Here is a 19,164-nt window from a genome sequence, read left to right on the forward strand (position 1 = left end):
TCGTTAGACCTTAATTATTTGAGACATATCTCTCTTACCTCAAGTGCGGGAAAACTGATATAGCATGTAATTGTCAATCGTCTTAATGGCAACATAAAACAAAAAAACTCTTTCCCTCCATCATGCACGGCTTCCAAGCGGGACTTTCCACTCAGGATGTCATGCTGCAGCTTAAGGAGCACGTGCGAAATCCTACTTTTCCACACATCACTAGAGTCATCCTTGCATTGGACCTGACTAGGGCTTTCGATAATGTTTCTCATTCCTCGATTTTACAATCTCTTAGCGAACTGAACGTAGGCTCTCGCCCGCATAGGTATGTCACTGCCTTTCTCAGCAACAGGTCCGTCCACCTACAATTAGGAACTTTCAAAACCGATTCCTTCACGCTAGGTAGCAAGGAAACGCCCCAGGTATCGGCATTGTCCCTGTTCCTCTTCAAAGTTACTCTAATACCGCTAGCGTGGGAACTTGCCAAACTTTCATCAATCACTCCTTATACGCGGATGACATCACCGTTTGGGTCAATGACGGTAACCATGGAGAAATCCAATCGAAGCTTCAGTTGGCCGCTGACATTGTTGTTAAACACGCCAACAGTATTGGTCTCACCTGCTCGGTGGCTAGATCAGAACTCCTAGTAATTTACTCTAAATAGCAATATATACACGTCACATTCAAGTCATGCTTGATGACACCCCTAATCGCAGGGTCAACAAAATCAAAATTTTATGTATTAATATTTCCCAAAATGGTTCGAACGCTGACACCATAAAGTTAATCTGCACTTCAGTTCATATTACAGCTTCCCTCATTAAGCGCAAATCATATCGTCATCGTGGCATAAGGGAAACACACACACGCCGCCTGATTCAGGCCGTTGGCTTATGCAGAATTACCTTTTCCATCTCATACCTCTATCTCTCACCTACGGAGGCCGAGCAACTTAACAGGCTCATTCGCTCTGCCTATAAAACTGCACTCCATCTCCCTGAATCAACAGCCACGAATAATTTATTTCAACTTGGGGTGCACAACACTCTGGGAGAGCTTGTAGAGGCGCATCTCTTCAGCCAATATCAAAGACTATCACTCACAGAAACAGGACAGGTGCTCCTGCGCCGACTTAGAATCAACGTTCCTGGTCACACCACGGCCACGCACGCAGTTCTCGTCACTGTTAGCAGCAATCTATTAATCCCGCCACTCCCCAAGAATACTCACCCAGAACATCATCGGGCGCGACGGGAAGCTCGAGCCAAGTCTCTTCAGAAGCGCTTCCTTCCTATTTCTCCCGCAGTCTATGTAGACGCGGCAGAATATGCTGATAATCAAGCTTTCGCGATAGCCGTTGTAGACCGATTTACAAAACTGGTCGCTAAGGCGTCCCTTTCAAATTCAACAGAATCCCTGAAAGCAGAGGAGGTGGCAACAGATTTAGCCCTTGTTCATTCCTCCGCTTAGTATATTATTTTCCGATTCAAAAACTGCAATTCATAATTTCGTCACTTTCCGAATTCATTCTTAAGCTGCTAAAATTCTTGAATCATCTTCTCCGCCTGATCTCCTCATCACCCTCCTCTGGGTTCCTGCGCACTGTGGACACCCAGGCAACACGGCCGCTCACACCCAAGCCCGAGCACTCGCCATCCGGGCTCACAGCGACCTGCCTTCGCTTCGAGGTGCCAGGGATTGACTCCTCACCTATCAAGATATCACGCCATTTTACCGAAATTCCCGCCTAACGTATCCCCCACCGCATAAATATCTTCCCAGAAGTGACCAGACTTTGTGACGCGGACTTCAAACGGCCACAGTGACGACTCCTTTTCTTCTCTCCCTTTTTACACATGGCGAAACCTCGCCTCATCGACCCTTATGTCCTAGCACCAGAACCGACTTCCAGCACATATTTCTGAATTGTCCGAATAAACCCAAGCCCCCGTAGCAAGGGTCATAACACCAGGAGCAATCAGAGGCTGCTCTGCGCAGCTTGCAACTGGGGTACTGGGATTACAGCTCCGGACAGTGAGCTGGGCCAGAAGCGTCACCGAAGCACAGCAGTGTCCGGCCACCAAGACCGGCCCGAGGGCCCGTCGTCATCTTGCTTTCACTTCCCCTGCCCCCCCCCCCTCAAATGATTCCTTCGTGAAACAATAAAGCTGCTTACCTACCTCCCTAGCAAGGTTTAGCGAGGGCTGGGCCGCAGTGCCATGAATATAGTAAACTAGTATATGGCCATGAAGTAGCAGCGCTGAAAAGTGGGAAGTAGACACGAAGCGCAGGCCGTAAGAAATGGCGCTATTACCACCTCTATGCTGAATATATGATGAAAATGACGGACTGACGCACAGATGGATGAATGGACGAACGAGCGAATGAATTGATAGATGAACGCACGGATGGACGCATGGAGGGATGACGCATGAATGGTCGCAAAGTGGGACTCATGGACACACGGAAGCAAGAATGAATGAATGGACGGACGCACGCTTCGCCTCACTCTTCACCATGCACACCATCGATATGCTGTGATTCCGAAATGCTAAGCTTTTCTTAACAGAATTTGGCGGCTTTGAGCGTAACTATCTATCTATCCATCTATCTATCTATCTATCTATCTATCTATCTATCTATCTATCTATCTATCTATCTATCTATTATCTATCTATCTATCTATCCGCCCACAACATTTAGCTCCCCTGGTCTATTCGATACCCAACTCGGTATGGCATTACATCACTGTATGAAGAACATATTTGACTAGTCATCTTATGAAAATTATGAGATGTATGTCATGAATGTCGTGATTTACAATTCATGGTCCTGCAGCCCTTGCGGTGTTTTTGTTCACATGGCATGTTGCAAAACTGGTATGGTATGGCATGATTGCATGGCGAACACAAGGAACAGACCCTAACATGAAAATCATGACATGTGTGTCATGTAAAAACATGATTACATGCCACGGTCATGATGCACTTGCGGCTGTTTCGTTAGCGTCACCTATACTAAGTTTGGTATTACGGTGCGTGAATGGATGACGAAGTTATGTGACTGGTGCAAACGTTATAATCCTGAGATGCGTGTCATGTAACAACACGACTACATGCCATGCTCATGATGCGCTCGTGGCCATTTCGCCTGCTTCTCATGAACCAAATTCGGTTTTAAAGTACGTGAATAAATCACGAAGGTGTGTGACTGGTGCGAACATGATAATCATGAGATGCGTGTGATGTAACAACATTACTACATGCTACGCTCGTGAAGCGCTCGCGGCCGTTTCGCTAGCTTCACATGTAGCTAACTCTGTATTTTGTGACGGCGCAAACGACGACATGGGTAAATGACAGATCCAAACATAACCATGACATGTGTGTCATGTAATAACATGGCTACATGCCACACTGATGATGCTCTCGCAGCCGTCTCGCTAGCTTTCCATGTGCCAAATGTGGTATTACATGACGCCAATGGATGACAAAGATATGTGATCGGTGCAAACATGATAATCTCGAGATGCGTGTCATGTGGTAACATGACTACATGCCACAGTCAAGGCGTCAGTACATTTCGACTTGACGTGGTGCGCGTGCTCGCCGGCGTTGTCACGCCAGGCGCCGGTCCTGCCATATGTTCGCAGGCGTGCGCCGCGCTGCGTTGCTGTGACGCATGCGCGTTTCAGCTCGTCCGGAGTCCCTTCATCACGAAAAGAGGGAGACGCAGTGTTGTCTGGGTAACGCATCGGCGCGAAATTCAGCATGTCGCATTTCGCGCCGGTTGCCGTCGGACCGCGATGACGGACGCTGGCTGCGCTTGGCGTCAGACTATAGAGTGCTCCCGTTTCGCTAACGTAGCGTCGCTGTGCCCAGCGTACGCCCGCGTCAACGCTACATTGGAGTATAATGGGCTCTTTGTTATGCGTTCGCAGTCGTTTCGCTAGCTCCACATTTAACAAATTGGGTGTTACGTGACGTCAATGAATGACGAATGATATTACTGGTGCAAAGTGGATAATCCTGACACGCATGCCATGCAAAAAACACGACAACAAACCACTTTCATAGCGTGCTCGCGGCCGTTTCGCTAACTCCACATATACTCTATTTGGTATGACGTGACGTGAATAGATGATGAGGGGAAACGACATATCAAAACATGATAGTCGTCACATGGAACGTATGTACGGCATCATTTAGTTCCACGTCGTAACCTTGTGCTGATTTTAAAGTGACATATCAACATTTCTCATTCGTGCTTCGCATATCATCACTCCCACTGTAACTGAGATCTGCCAATTTTTTTTGTTGTAGCGTTGCGTGATCGCGATATTGTTATAAGAAACACAAGAAATGCCATCACAACAACGTCCGCTAGATAATAATTGAATTACGCGTCTGAAACACCCAGGAGACACCAGCATACGGGACAGCGAAGGGATCTTTCGTTGGCTTCAAAAGCGTCCGTCTGGGAGAGCGGGGATGCGTCTTCCAGCCTTTTTAACGGATGTCAGTGAAGCCTATGGCCATTCAATTGAATATGCCATGTGTTTTCTACATTTCAGTGGAATTGCACACAGACGGAATAAGTGCGAGCTTTAGGGGTGAATCTCCTCTTTGTCTAACCTTGTCATGCGCACGTATAACCGAGAGAAGAGACGAGGAAAAAAAGAAGGCAGTGTCTCTCGAACTGTATAATAGAGGTTATGTTCTAGTACGATAGACGGCTCTGTTTATAGAAGTGCATACAAACTGCAATTGAGTCAGGATATTCTAGATGGCGCTGTATCGCTACTCTTTGAATAGTGCTGCGTGGTCTGTGCGGTGAAGGAGTGCCTCTCTCAGTCTCGTGGATAGTCACTGTACGAGGTGGATCGTTGATGAAGCATGGGCGAAGCAAAGTGGCGGTCGTGTTTAAGACGCTTGCGCTGAGCTTTCTTCACTCATGTCTCGTCGGTGCTACCCGCGCGCCTTCTGCATTCTCGAACGCGTCGGACACAGAGACACGATTGGATGGACGAACGAACGCTTCGCCCCACTTATCTTCATTCACATACGCAAACAATTCCCCATACCGCCCCTTCCTAAAAAGATGCATCCAACATATCGTTGGATAGAGATCGTCCTTTGACCTTCCACGATATAACAAATCACTACCGCCTACAGCGCACTATATGCCTCCCCCCCTTACATCATGGAGCTTCGCGCTACCATGAAATACTATGGGGCCAGTTACAGACCCGTACGTTTCCTACCCCATCTTTTCGTCATCTTATGCACCTTGCGATATACCCCTTACCTTTGTGCATTTTCTGTCAAGAAAGAGCTAAGCTAGACCATATCATGTGGGGGTGTACTCGAAACCCACCACCTAATTCTCTACACATTAATAGTAAGGAGCAGTGGAAGGCTGCTATATGCAGCTCGGCACCCGAAGTCCAGGACCAGATCTTGGATTGGGCCAAGAGGGTAGCGGAGACCTACGCTGGGGAGGCCCCTCTGACACTCCACCACCGCACCTTTCCCTCTTGGGATAAATAAAGTTTTAAGGGCGAAGCTCTTTCTAGCGGCAACCGTTCGTCCCGCGTAGTATGTAACCAGTCTTACGCTTTGACCTGCAAACATTATGACCTCCAAGGTGGTGCCGGTGAGAGATTCCATCTGTGCGTTGTTGAACAACAAAAAATAGTGCTAAATGTACATGCCAATAGCTGATAATGGGGTATGAGAGACAGGAGCATTCGGCTTTTAGTTAACATGCACGCTGCGATCCCCACTAGCAGCCATTGCATGTACATTGAGCACTATCTGAAGGGAAAGGGTTGCTACGTTATACCCGCTGGGTGTAACCACCTTAGTTTTAGAAAGGATTAGTGAGCGTTGAGCTGCAGTGCCATGAATAAAATGAACTAGTTTATACCATGAATGAACTCGAGGTAGTTAAAGGTGGGAAGTAGGTACGAAGTGCATGCCGTAAGAAAGTAAAAGCCGAATTCTCCTGTCTCTCATTTCCCATGCAGCCTTGGCATGTACATTGAGCTCTATCTGCCAGGAAAAGGTTGCTACGTTATACTCGCTGGGCGTAACCTCCTTGGTTTTAGAAAGGTTTAGCGAGTGTTGGGCCACAGTGCCATGAATACAGTGAACTAGTATATACCATGAACTCGAGGTGGTTAAAGGTGGCAAGTAGACCCGAAGCGCAAGCTGTTAGAAAGTGTGCGTGTGCCACCTCTCGTTTAGTCCTTGGAATGTCCGCTGGATGGCGGCGTTTCTATATGGGGAATACATGATGAAAAGATGCGAGATGGTGGTACTTGGAGTGTTGAATAGATGGACGAACGCACACACAGACAGATGCATGACTGGACGCATGAACGGACGCAGGGGTGAATGCATGGACGAACGCAGGAACGTACGCACGCACGGACGGGCGGATGGACGCATGGATCGTCGCACAGACGGAAGGAAGCAAGAACGAATGGACGGACGAATGATTCGCCCTACTCTCCATCATTCACTCCCTGGATATGCTGCCAATTTTTTTCTCCTCTTCCTCATCTTCTTTCATTTCCCGAATATGCTTGTTTGTTTTTACTTTTACTGCAAATCACAGTGAGACACCCGACTAATCTGTTTCTCTTTCGCATGCGTTAGCATTACCATGATTTTGGCCTCCTTCAGACGCCATCGGCGTTCCAGCGCTCACAACATTCCTTTAACTCCTGCGTGAAAGGGAGACGCAGTACTGGCACGGTGCCTGAATACCGGACAGCGCACGAATTGAAGCATAAAACTTTGTTTTAAAAATTGCCGCTTTTGCCCCGAAGGTAATCGCGAGGAACTTCGAATGCGTTTCTCTCGCCGAGAGTACATGTCGAAACGATTTCGATGGCGTAAATTATTGACAAGACGAAGAAATGTACCGTAACCATTTATTTACGCATTTATCAGCCAGCTAATGGTCTAAAAGTGAGGCGCGCATTTCGAGGGGACTGTGACGTCAACGCGCAGTGGCGATGTCACCTACTAGGCGCCGCGCCAACATCTGCGGAGCGCGGCGCATTGTACGGAGGATAGTCAAAATAGGCCACTCCGGAAGCAACTGAGTCAGGTAAACTGAGGTCTGCGAGACTGGCTTACCGGTGTTCCAGGAGTGGTTGCAAGCGCGCGTCTGGCCAGCCAGGCTATAGCGAAGCGGCCGTCCCTGTGACTGTCGTGATAGGAGAACCACGCTGTAGCACCACTACCTCGAGGCGACAGGGCGGCACGTTGGACCATCTCGTCGCACGGCGGCACGTCAGACCATCTGGTCGTGTGAGTGTTGTCTGAAATAGGTTCGCTGTGTCAAGGCCGCGGGAACCGTGTACTGGAGGCTATCGAAGCAAAGGAATATTTTTTTCCGCAAGGAATTTTCAGATCTCTTATACTATTGTAAATATTTCATATACTTGTGTCCATGTCGTATAAACGTGCGGTCGGTGCTTCGTCGCATCTCTCGTCGTTTGAGCACCTGTGCCCACACGAAGCTGTCACAATTGGCGAGCCTTGCCAGGTCCGGCCCTTACCATCTTTCAACCTAGAGTAGGTCACGCACAAGACGCGTGTAAACGTATTGAAGAGGTGGTCGGATGGTGTTTGTGCAATTTAGGGCAAATGTTACGAGAAGAGCTCGAAAAGGAACGCAAGGGGAACGATTTCAAGCTGCATTAAAAATGCAAAAATTACGACTATGAGTGCCTAAGACGGGAAGGTGAGAAGCTACTCTCACAAATACACATGGCTATCTTAGACATACGAAAGAGTGCAAGACGTAAAGCAGCGCGTAAGGAGGCTAATGAGGTGGGTGGTATAGAAGCTCACCAATAAGAGACATATATCACTGAATAGAGTGAAATTTTGCTGTCACACGCGAAAACATGACTGATAAAGAACTTGACGTTGTTAATCCAGATACACTGTCTGCAACCACAGGTGTTAATTGGGCATGTCACGAAAACACAGGTCGCAGTGGTAGAGAGCAACTTGGTCTTTGCCTTCCTCAGCTAGGACCTGTTGGCCAAACTAAGAGTGTTGCAAATATATCTCAGTTGGTGACTCCAGAACTACCAAGTGGTTGTGGTAGCAGGAGTGATGTAGAGGATTGCGCAGCCAGTAACCATGGTACTGTTGGCCTGCCGGAAGCTTGGGTCCTCCGCGAAAGCATGCCAGCAGGAGGCATGCTAGGCCCAAGCAAGGCAACTAACTTGGCAGCTGAAATAATTGTTTAAAACCTCAAATTAAGGAAAGTTCCTGTCAACATTCCTCAAATACAGCCGCAAGCGCAAAGGTCGGGCAAAAAAGACCTGAACCCCCAAAGCAATAGCGCAGTTAGGAACGCCATGAGCCTAATGTATGGCTAATGGTAACACTCTAGAACAAATGTGCATGAACCCAGATAAAGCTTGCCGCGTTGTGGGGGCCACCCAACCGGACACTCAGGTACAGACTTCATGGTTGAGTACTGGGTGTTGGATCTTAGCAGCTTCGACAAGGCTCAGCGTTACCCAAAAGCTAGCAGAAAAGAAGAACGCTGGTTCACCGAGAGCACTTGGGAGAAAAAAAATCAGCCTATAAACCTGGTGCACCGACGCCAATCTGGTCTGTGCTCCCATTCTATGTGTAGATATGTCGTGCTCACTAGCGAATCTTAGGTGGCATGACATGTCATAAGACAACAGAATGAGTTGCATCGCTTTCCGTTATGGGATGGATTCACGTGAAATCTGTGCATGACATGTTCCTTCGTGAAACGTAGAGAAACTCGTCAATGTAACATCGAAACTATTGCTGCAATGAGTGTGCTTCGATTCCTGTAAATCTATGAGTGTATACTGGAGTGCCTAATAAGTGTCGGTGAAGCACTTGGAAATGTCAGCCTCCCAGATTGATGCAATCTCCAAATTGTGAGTTTGAACGTCAAATCGGCAACGGACTTCCAACCAGATGAGTGTCAGCATCCAAAGTGTCAAGCCAACACCACTTCTACATCTTCTGGCATCGTCAAGTTACACGCTCTGTGGGCTAGTTCAACAGCAGCAGCCAAAGTGCGTGCGACTTTCTGAAACAGGGGGGAAGAATGTAAGGACTGTGATAAGTGAGGCATAGGGGCAAAACCCTGAGCGCCCAAATAAAACGAAAAAGAACAAAGAAAGAAGACTGGTAGAGAGAGCGTGCCCAGCCGGCTTCGAAGGTGGTCGGGGCTTTGAACACCGTGTCCTGGGCACTCGCCCCGGTCGAGCATGACCTGGACGCCAACAAGTCGTCAGGGCGCGGGCATCGACGTAAGCTCGAGCCAGCGAGCTACACGAGAAGGCGTGTTCCCACCATGAACGCTACCGCGACGGGCTCAGCGCCACGTTGCTTGGTGCTACGGCCACCGCAACGACGGTGTGCGGAATTATGGTCTTGAAAACTTGGCACGAGGATGAAGTGCGTTGGGTGTTAAGACGTATATCTACGTCTCACGTGGGCAGCAGTTTCTTTTTAGACCCTCTTTAACCTCGCATCGTTCTGATGTTCTTTTGTGGGATATAGTCTTCGTCCTATATAAATATTGTCTTTGTATTCACCAGGCTATCTTGAGTGCGTCCGTTGACCTGGGCCCATTACCCTTGCTCACCACAACAGGCTAGTTAAAGAGCTGCTGCGCATTGACAAATTATTAAAAGTGGTTGGGTTATAGACGTCCGGGAGCCCCATCGCCGAAATCTCTAGGCAGGCTCAGTTCACCAGCCTCAACTGATCGTTTTAGCCAGTGGCCCAAAGGCCAGTCTCCCACGAGAAAAGGGTTAAATTAAGCATATGATTCACTGGCTGTGGCTTTGGGCAGCTCCCCAAGCAGTATGAAAGATGCATTGTGGTTGGCAAAAAGTGGCGTAAAATAAGTGCGCCAGAGAGAGACCGTTCACCACGAGCATGAGACATTATTAAAACTGCTTGGCGTCTTTTAGGATGTGATTGACGTGCGGTTGAGGAGTCCTGCGCCTTTTTTCGACAAATGCCCCGATGAATCGTACTTTCACATTTCACATGACGCGTTTCTAGGCGTAATGTTCCAACAGCTTGATACGCCTGGCTGGAGCAATGCACAGGTTATATTGCCGAACGCCAAAGCAAAATGGTGGCGGTGCGTCTACTCGAAGTAGAAACCAGCAAACAAGCAGTCGTTACGTGCAAGAATAAAACCGTAGCAAGTGGTTCTTGAAGCAAAGCAAAAAAACCTAGTTTTACTCTGCCTTGTACCCTACATGGCTAAAATTCTTGTGGAGAGTTGCGAAAGAGGACAAGAAAAAAAGCAGAAGTAGAGAGATGTGTAGACAGAGCATTCGCCGCACAAGAATGCAAAAAGACGAGAGATGAGGGAAGAAGGATAGGGACACGGTCGAAGAGTGCGAAGGCGGGGCACCGCTCGACGTTTTCTGTACGCATCATCAGGAGATGGTTAACGGTGCGCTGATCCAGAAGAGCTACCCTGGCCTCAAAAATTGCGGAAACATGACCAGCATGAAATCCATCAAGCACTTCCATTAGAACCCATACACGAAGGTCTTTATAAATGGGACGCAAACGTACGTTTGCTTTTTCAAATTTTGTCCCACGCATGTTCACTTCACCAACGCCTCCCCTGTTTGACTTGACGTGCCTGCAGAAAGCGTCTGCGGTACTCGGTGGCGGGAACGTGCTTTCCGGTTCTAAGAGAGACAGAAAACACCTAAAAAAGGGAGGATACGATTCTGCTTCCGTTTCGCGCGCTTTTGGCACTGTGAAAAATGATCCAGAAGCTATTCGTGTTCCAGCGCTGATACATCCCATATATCATCTCGCATGGCGGGGTGACGCCAAAGTTTGGTAGTAAAGCTAGTAGCGTGCCAACGCGTGACTTGAAAGGGGCGATTCACTGGAACCTACGTAAAGAATAAGTTCTGAATCCGTGTACGTCACGCGAATGAGCTGATGGTTTCTGTCCTGGAGTCTAAATGCATTCAAAAGATTTAGTAAGTGGTCAATTTCTATGAAATCAAGAGCACTTTCCTGATCTAAGGAAGCCAACAGCCATTGGGCACATCGGGAAGTAGTGTAGTGAATGATGCTGCGCGTTAATTAAGTATAAGTGTCCATTTCTCGGCCCGGAACGGAACAAACCTTGCGCGGAGCGAATAATGATATCAGAGACTGGCTGAATCGGCGCATTGAGATGTTCGCTAATAGCTTGTAACCTACTATAAGCAGGGTATTAGGGCTCCAATCTTCTGGTCGCGCGGAGAAGAAGTCTTTCTTGAGAAGTAGTGTGACACCACCTCTATGGAAAGAGTGTGGAAGGGCAAGATATCGAAAACACTCATAAATGACGTGTTACACAAAAACAGACCTATGTTTGAGCAGACGTGTATATAAAATTCAGCCCGAAGTCCATATAACCAAATCATGCTACTAACGCAACGTTAATAATTGTTGCCGATTAATGCGTCAGTACGTTAATACCATGGTAACTAGGCCTTACTAATATGATTGGCCTAATGAGTATTTTGTTATTTGCCTCATACTGATGATGACCTTGCTTGATTTGAAGACACTTCAGTGTAATAGTCATTAAGCTTTAGTCAATTGGTATATTGATTGATATGAGAGGTTTAACGGGACAAAATTATCATATGATTATGACAGACGCCGTAGTGGAGGGCTCCTCAAATTTTGACCACCTAGCGTTCTTTAACATGCACACAAATCTGACAACACGGCCCTACAGCATTTTCACCTCCATTAAAATTGCAGCCGGCGCAGCCAGCATTTGATCCCGTGACCTGCGGATCCGCAGCCGAGTACCTTATCCACTAGACCACCGGGGCTGGGCAATTAGTATAACCAAATTAGGACAGAGCCTATGTGGTCTTCACTTCAAAGCCAACCAAGCAGATGAGTGGACAACCGACTTCAAAAGCTAAACGAAGCTAGGTTATCACAAGCTCACGTATGGCTCCAGCCTGGCTCAAGTAGTGCAAGCTGATCAGATTATTTTATACGCATAAAAGCTGCCGCTTACCGTTCTCCGCATCAAACTCTTGACAGTTGAACAGGCACCATGAAAGTCACGATTTGAACTGGGGCCTTCTCAAAATTAACTGGCTTATTTTCGAGTTGACGTGTCAATCATTTTTATTGACAGACGCCCGCGGGGAAGATCGGCTACTCCCACTATGTTTGCTTTTGCTGAGAAGCAGTACTCAAGCCTAGCGGCACAATCAAATATCAGCTTTATCGCGCAGACTGTGCACACACGCACATAGAACTGAAAGCGGTATTATGCCGTGGCTACAATGTCTCGCATTCAATTTCATGGCGCTGAGGACGTATCCACTCACCGCCGCGTTGCCGCCGTGATGTGAGCGCCCCTGGCGACCATCTGTCTTAGTATTCACCTGCAATACTTGAGAGAAGTGAAATGAACAGCACGAGAATGCTGCAAGTGCACTCTTGCTGCCTTCTAGTGGAGAAATTTTCATGCACTTGGTGGAACGAAAACAGCTGCCCGAAAGAGGACAAACGCCCACGAACACGCCTGTTGGAGGCACGTGCTGAGTTAACAAAAAGATGCCCCCACCATCATGCTAACCTCGCTGCACTGTTAAAATATTCACTTTGTGGCGGCATTGACGTGTTCACACGCGGTGTTTTTTATAAGTGCTGCTAATGTCCAACATCCATTTCCAACGCCACGTGCGTTCTAGTAGATAATTTTTCTCAACGATGCTAACACGCAATCCACACTGTGCTCATCCTATGGCCACTGTAGGGTAAGCTTGGAGAAACCTCGTCTGCCCGAGAATCTTGCGTCATCTTGCATAGCACTTCTCGTGTCATTTCACCGTTTCGTAGAACTCTATGTTGCAAGTGCTGCCCAGCACTTCTTTGGACGTCCACAAAGTTCAACGAATACCGTTCTATAGGCCGTCAGCATAGGTAGGTCGCCACTGTGGTTACAGATACTGTGTCTGACGATGTCATTTAACTAAAACATTTCACACTTAAGCTTGTGCGCATCATGCCGTTTCCTGTGCTCGCTTAACACATTGTACTAATTAGACAAGCCTTACGCATCCTTCTTGTGAGTATCACTAGAGAGGGCATGTAGCATCGCCAAAAAGTACCGGACCAACTAACAGTCCTTAGGGTTGTTGTCGGCGTCCTAGGTTGCTGGTCGTTGTTAGTGGTTATGGAATGAACTGGAGTCAAAATACTTTTGTGAAGTTGCAGGACGGTACAGTTTCTAGCGCTCCCCTCTAATAAAGGAATGCGTTTCAGTGCAGCACTTCTTAAATAGAAGGCAGACACCGTTATGGCCCAACTAACATTTGGATTGATGCAAGCGTTCGGATTCAATAAGGCGAACATGGTCTTCTTTGCTCCTCAGCCCAGTGTCTTCTGCATTTCATAACAGCACGGATCTTCATTACAGCATATTAGTTAGTTTCACACTAAGTCAACATTAAGTCGGATAGATTATTGAAGTGACTGATGTTTGATAGCCACGTGACATATATACCCCATTCTTACATTCTTCCGATGTCGTAACGAAGCGCCACGAGAGAGGGGTATAAGTGCACTATATTGGCATCAGATTTAGTGCACCAATTGTCGAACCTAATTCCAATATCTAGTTGAGGACAGTATCTATGTCTTCATGCATCGTGGCACTGGCAGATCTAGGCAAAAAAATAGGAAATAAAAGGCTAGCTGTGTCTACACGTTCGTCTGCTTCTATTTTTGTGATAAAGCAAGTACCATAACATGCCTTCGCTCTAACTTTAGGGACCCAGAGATCTTTTAGGAGCCTTTTGCTGATTGGCTTTTGTGCAAATCATAAAGCATGTCCCTGCATTTTGTTTTATTTAGGTGGCTTACTGAAGCATTGTCAGCTTCAGAAGCCAAGGACAGCCAATGTTTATTGTTTCACAAGTTGGTGTAGCAATCAATATGACATAGCTCTTTAGTTACTATGGCGTCTCTCATAATCATGTTATGGTTTTGGGACGTTGACAACGCATGTCAATCATCATCCTAAGTTACTCAATACAATCTTTATATACTGGAAATACATGCATTCATCATACACAAGATATTGAAAGAGTACCTGGGATACTAATTAGCATACATGTCTTCGATACTATACAGACTTGTGAGGTTGTCAAAGACATGTAGCCTTTCTGTGTGATAAAGAATGCTCAGCGTACTTCGCAAGGTAATCTCTCTACGTATCTACTCAAGATTTCTTGATATTATGCTTGACAGAGTCGTCCCATTGTTCAACTTTCAGAAACTGGAATTCTACTTTGTGTTGAGTACAGGTTACTCAGACATAGGCCCAGAGCAAAGAACACCAACCGGTTGAAATTTTCTTAGCCTTCCACTACAACGTTCCCTATAAAGTTTTGAAAGCAACTCTACTGTAATTTCTGGTTCCTTGTGCCAAAGACTTGTCTCTGTTGTGCTCATCATATTAAGCGCTGCAATAATTAAAAAAAGAATGAGTGCGATAGACCCATAATATATGCCTTTTTAACCTAATACATGCCTGTTTGAGTTCATCTCCGCAAATTTCGAAAATAACTTGTGTGTTATTACTCCAGTGATTAAGGGGTTATGATGAACGCCATTTTATATACAGTAATAGACACTAAGGCAGTTGTATAACAACAAAATGACACACGTTTAGCTTGAAGCATGCTGAGTTTCTGGCTGCTTATTTACGGATGCATGCGTATGTTAAGAGGCTCTACCACTCCTTACTAACGTGAATACTTTCAGTGAAAACTTCAGCAGGTATACTACATATATACATACCATTTCTCATCGGCTTTAGGAGATTGCGAAGGATATTGAAGTAATGTCACATTGTTTTATTTTTCATAGTTTATGATTACAAACCCCATGTATTTGCACCTCACTACGCGGGGGATTCCTGGAGTAGCGTGCATTAAAGCAATAAGAACAACGATGAATCGGACGGCACGAACCTTGTCTCAGGTATTGGTGTTCAAGTCTTCTCAGAAATGGTAAGTATTTTTAACTACAGTGTCGTTAAACTGATTATATGCCTCGCAATTAGGTCTTTACACTTCAGGTTCAAATATTTTCAGTGAAAACACTTCCAGAGAGCTCAAACCTTCAACACAGTTCTGTGTTTTTTTGTGATAAGCGTTGCACTGCTGAGGTATATGTGACTATTAGTGATAAAAATAAGTGCACTTGCAGCCTCAAATTCATTTCATTATCTAACGTGGTCGTTTGGGCGAGTTGGTACGAAATGATGCACATAAAAAACAGCGCCAATAACAAGGGACAAGAAAAGACGGAGAGAGAGAGCGGCACTAACTTACAAAAAGCTTTATTAGCTGGAATCATGCAATATATATTTGAGCAGTATCTAACAAAAAGAGAAAAGACAAATCAAACCAAACATAACTCACCTAACAACCTAGTTATCATCGTGATAACGTGCCATGAACATCACGTGTGCCAACGTTATGAAGAAAATTTATTTGTTTTTGTGTTAGAGCAATTAAAGGCCTGCTGACACATGCAATGCGCAGCCTTTCTATTTCGGCAGCTTCGTCAATTCCGGGTATCATCTGGTCCCGATTACGCCTCCTTTTGTGAATCTTCCTTTTGAGCAGGGCTCCACCACATTTGTAGGGTCCAGTGTGTCATGCTAGCTACATTGTTCAAATACTGTCTATCCTTTAACCCAACGTGTAAATGGCTTGGTTGCGATGTCGGTTCGGGTTCACTTAAGTTCAGTAGAGACAACTGGCAACCATAAATGAATATTTTCATTTGTTCAATATTACTTCAGTGCCACTACTAGTAATACTAGTATGGGTGATGATAATTTTTATATTATTGCTAATATTAATATTACAATCAGATATAGAAACATTTTCTTCATTCCACAAAATTTCTCCTAAATTATAAGGTACCCTCTTTCTAACCCTTTCAGACGCTATGTACACACTCGTGTGCACCACTCATTTTTGTTATTTGCATCAAGTAGAGGTTAAGAAAGAGCAAGATATAACGTACATTAGTGAATGCTCTTTTGTGATTAATTTGTGTTCGTTGAACCTCATTTTGCAGTGTACTGATACATATGATCATTTTTCTGAAGGCATTACCACGTTTGATGAGTAGTGCAATGTGCCGCTTCCAGCAAGCATTGTGAAAAGAAGAAATTTTCTTGCTCACAATTGGCATAATCAAAAATTAATTTGCACCTTATATCTAGCCTCACATTAGATTCTATTTACGCCAAAAGCAAGCATCAATTACTTCGGAATAAATTGATATTTAATTGCATCCTAATTAAAACGAGTTATATTGACACACGTAGATTCCACAACTATCTCGTAATTTTTGTTGCAATACAATATTGAGTACCTTGAAGTCACGTTGTAGTGATTGGACACATTTACAGACATTTATTAAAAGTTGGCGTCTGAAAGGGTTAATCCAAAAACACACATTTCGTAATAACGTAAACAGATTCCTCAAATAACATAACTAAATGATTTGCCGTGCGAACCAGCACCTTCTGGAAGAGATTCAAGCGTGAAAAGACAACACTAAAAAAGAAAAGACGAGAGCACGAGTGTTCACTGCCAACCAGTTTATTTTAAAAAAAATACATGAGAATATAAAGATTGGTACCCCGAAGGCGCACCGGCACACACATTAAGTGAGAAAGGTGACAAAGCTTATCCTAAATTGTGCTCAATCAGCTGTAAGTTACTCACTCACAAAAGTGCTCATATTCGGCTAACACATGAGTCGTGTATAGGCTGTAGTATGCGCCATATTTAACTAACAATTTGGTGTGTCAACTCAAGTGCATGTGAGAATGGCCCTAGCTCATAATTGATCTGTGCACGTTCCCTATCGCGCAAGGCATGGTAAATGTTTGTAAGGTGAGAAAAAATGTTGTCAAAGCAACCAGAAGGGAAATTGGGAGAGTAAAACGACAGGATAGAGTGCGCCGCCGCATCATCAATGAAGGTTTTTTTTCACACTATGCACGCCAAGCGAGCTGCGTGTTCGGGACTCGCTCGCTGGATTCCGTGCCGACCAGTTCTACTCCCGCGATCTTCGACGACAGTGCAGCTCTGGCGGACCAGCTCGCCCTTCGCCATCGCCTGACGCCGACAAGAGCTCCCGCTGAGTGGTGTACCGTCCTCGGACACTTTCGACCGTGTCCGCATCTTTCCTACCTTTTCTTTACATCTGTATGTCACTGTCGCTGGCCTCATCTCTATCGCTATCCTTTTTCTATTTCTATTCCTTTTAATCTCTCCTAACCCTCATTCCACGTTAGCCACTGTTGAGGTGTCGCACTATGAAACAGACAGTTATGGGGCTCACTTTTATTTTCGTTTCTTTCTTTTAAGAATCACTTACTGGGTCACTAGCGCACGCTTTCTTGTGAACGACAGCATCGCCGGAAGGGCGATCAAGCACACACCCATCATTTTAAAAGAATTTACATCCACTGGATTTGCGCACGTGTCAGCTCTGCTGCTTATGAAAAATATCGGTTCAAAGCGTGCTGTGTTTGTTGTACCAACCAAACACTGTTATTCTCCAGCCAACTGGAAGATCAAATGCGTGTTATACTGTCGTACGAGGGAACTGTTTTTTACCAGGTGCTATTGGTTCATAAATTAGTAATTGTTGGTCATTGTGGTATGCGATAAACAGCCCCTCATATTTCTATATGAGATACCTGCCGATTTTCTGCGCCGCAATGCAAATGAAATTGTACTATTGTCATCATAAACCCAGTAGTAACAGTGAAGCAGTACCCCATTCCAAGGATCGAGGACCTGTGACCTGTGCTTGCTAGAGGTGAGAAATTCACAAAATTGGATTTGCGAGATGCGTACCAGCAAGTTGTCCTTGACGAGGCCTCTAGGGAGTACGTCACCATTTCAATGCATATGGGGTTATTTCAGTACACACGGTTGCCTTTTAGCGTCTCATCTGCTCCTGCCATATTTCAGCGCGAGATGGAGAACTTGTTTAGGGGACTGCCCCATGTAGCAGTCTATTTTGACGGCATTCTTGTGAGTGGCACAAATGATGCTGAGCACTTTCGCAACCTTCGTGCTGTGCTTAGCAAGCTTCTGGAATCTGGCCTCAAGCTGAAACTTGAAAAATCCCATCTTCGTCGCCAGTTGATACATGTGTAGATTAACGGATGGCCAGGCGGTAGTGACTACCGTGAACAGTAGGCCAAAGTAAAGATTATCTACCTGCTTACATGCATCTACAGATAGGCGCTTTCTACCAACGTGTGATCACTACCGCATCTGACTGAAACACTGTGCGTGAATCAAAATGCGTGTGATATACAGCACATACGTTGAACTATCCTGGTAAAATTGACTCCTGCCCTGTTTCTTGTGAGCGTTTCGACCTGTACTCATGGGATTAAATCGCCTCATATCCTTGTGAAATAAATCCTGGAGTAAAATATATGTTTTTGGCGAGGTTAAGTCTGGCACTGCCGTATGAACGAACAGTTACGTACCAATAGCATGCCTTTCGCATTGGTAAGGCAGACTCTACATGCGACTACTGCGGAGCTGATGAGACCATTGAACACGTCCTGTGCAGCTGCGCTTGCTACGACACACAGCGATGCCAGCTCCGGCAGGTTTTGAATCAACTTGACTCCTGACCATATTGTGTGCAGAAGATCTAGGACATTGGGCATCAGTCCCAGTTGCGCAGAAAGCGACTAAAGCACTCCTACTTTACTTAAAGTCAACAAACCTGAGCGACCACCTGTAGACTGTGTGTGCGCCCCCGAGTTTGCTCGTAATTTTGTGTACCTTCTTATCTCTCTACAACCTCTTTGCTCGCCTTCATCTCTTCCCCAGTGCAGGGTAGCGAACCGGATGTGCGTCTGGTTAACCTCCCTGCCTTTCCTTGCATCTTTATCTCTCTCTGGCATTGTCTGAAAAGGGGCATGCGAGTAGGTCAGCAATCTCTTCACTTCTCTTTATTAACTTAAAGACCCCGGTTAGGCGGTATTACATAGCGGGTGGGTTAGCAAATGTGGGTTGTAGAGAGT

The 19,164-nt window shown here is 45.8% G+C and overlaps 1 protein-coding gene across 3 annotated transcripts in view; it reads left to right on the forward strand.

Moving 5' to 3' along the window:
* LOC119183241 (uncharacterized) overlaps positions 1-19,164 on the forward strand; it is a 38,980-nt gene that overhangs the window by 13,149 nt on the left and 6,667 nt on the right. For all 3 annotated transcript variants that reach the window (XR_012885761.1, XM_075872440.1, XM_075872441.1), the window contains one exon: positions 14,949-15,091. Coding sequence is in view for 2 of the 3 variants with exons in the window: in XM_075872440.1 (XP_075728555.1) it covers positions 14,949-15,091 (143 nt within the window). In the remaining variant the exon portion in view is untranslated. The remainder of the gene's footprint in view (positions 1-14,948; positions 15,092-19,164) is intronic.

Source organism: Rhipicephalus microplus, chromosome 8, assembly GCF_043290135.1.
Source record: "Rhipicephalus microplus isolate Deutch F79 chromosome 8, USDA_Rmic, whole genome shotgun sequence".
Classification (NCBI taxonomy): domain Eukaryota; kingdom Metazoa; phylum Arthropoda; class Arachnida; order Ixodida; family Ixodidae; genus Rhipicephalus; species Rhipicephalus microplus.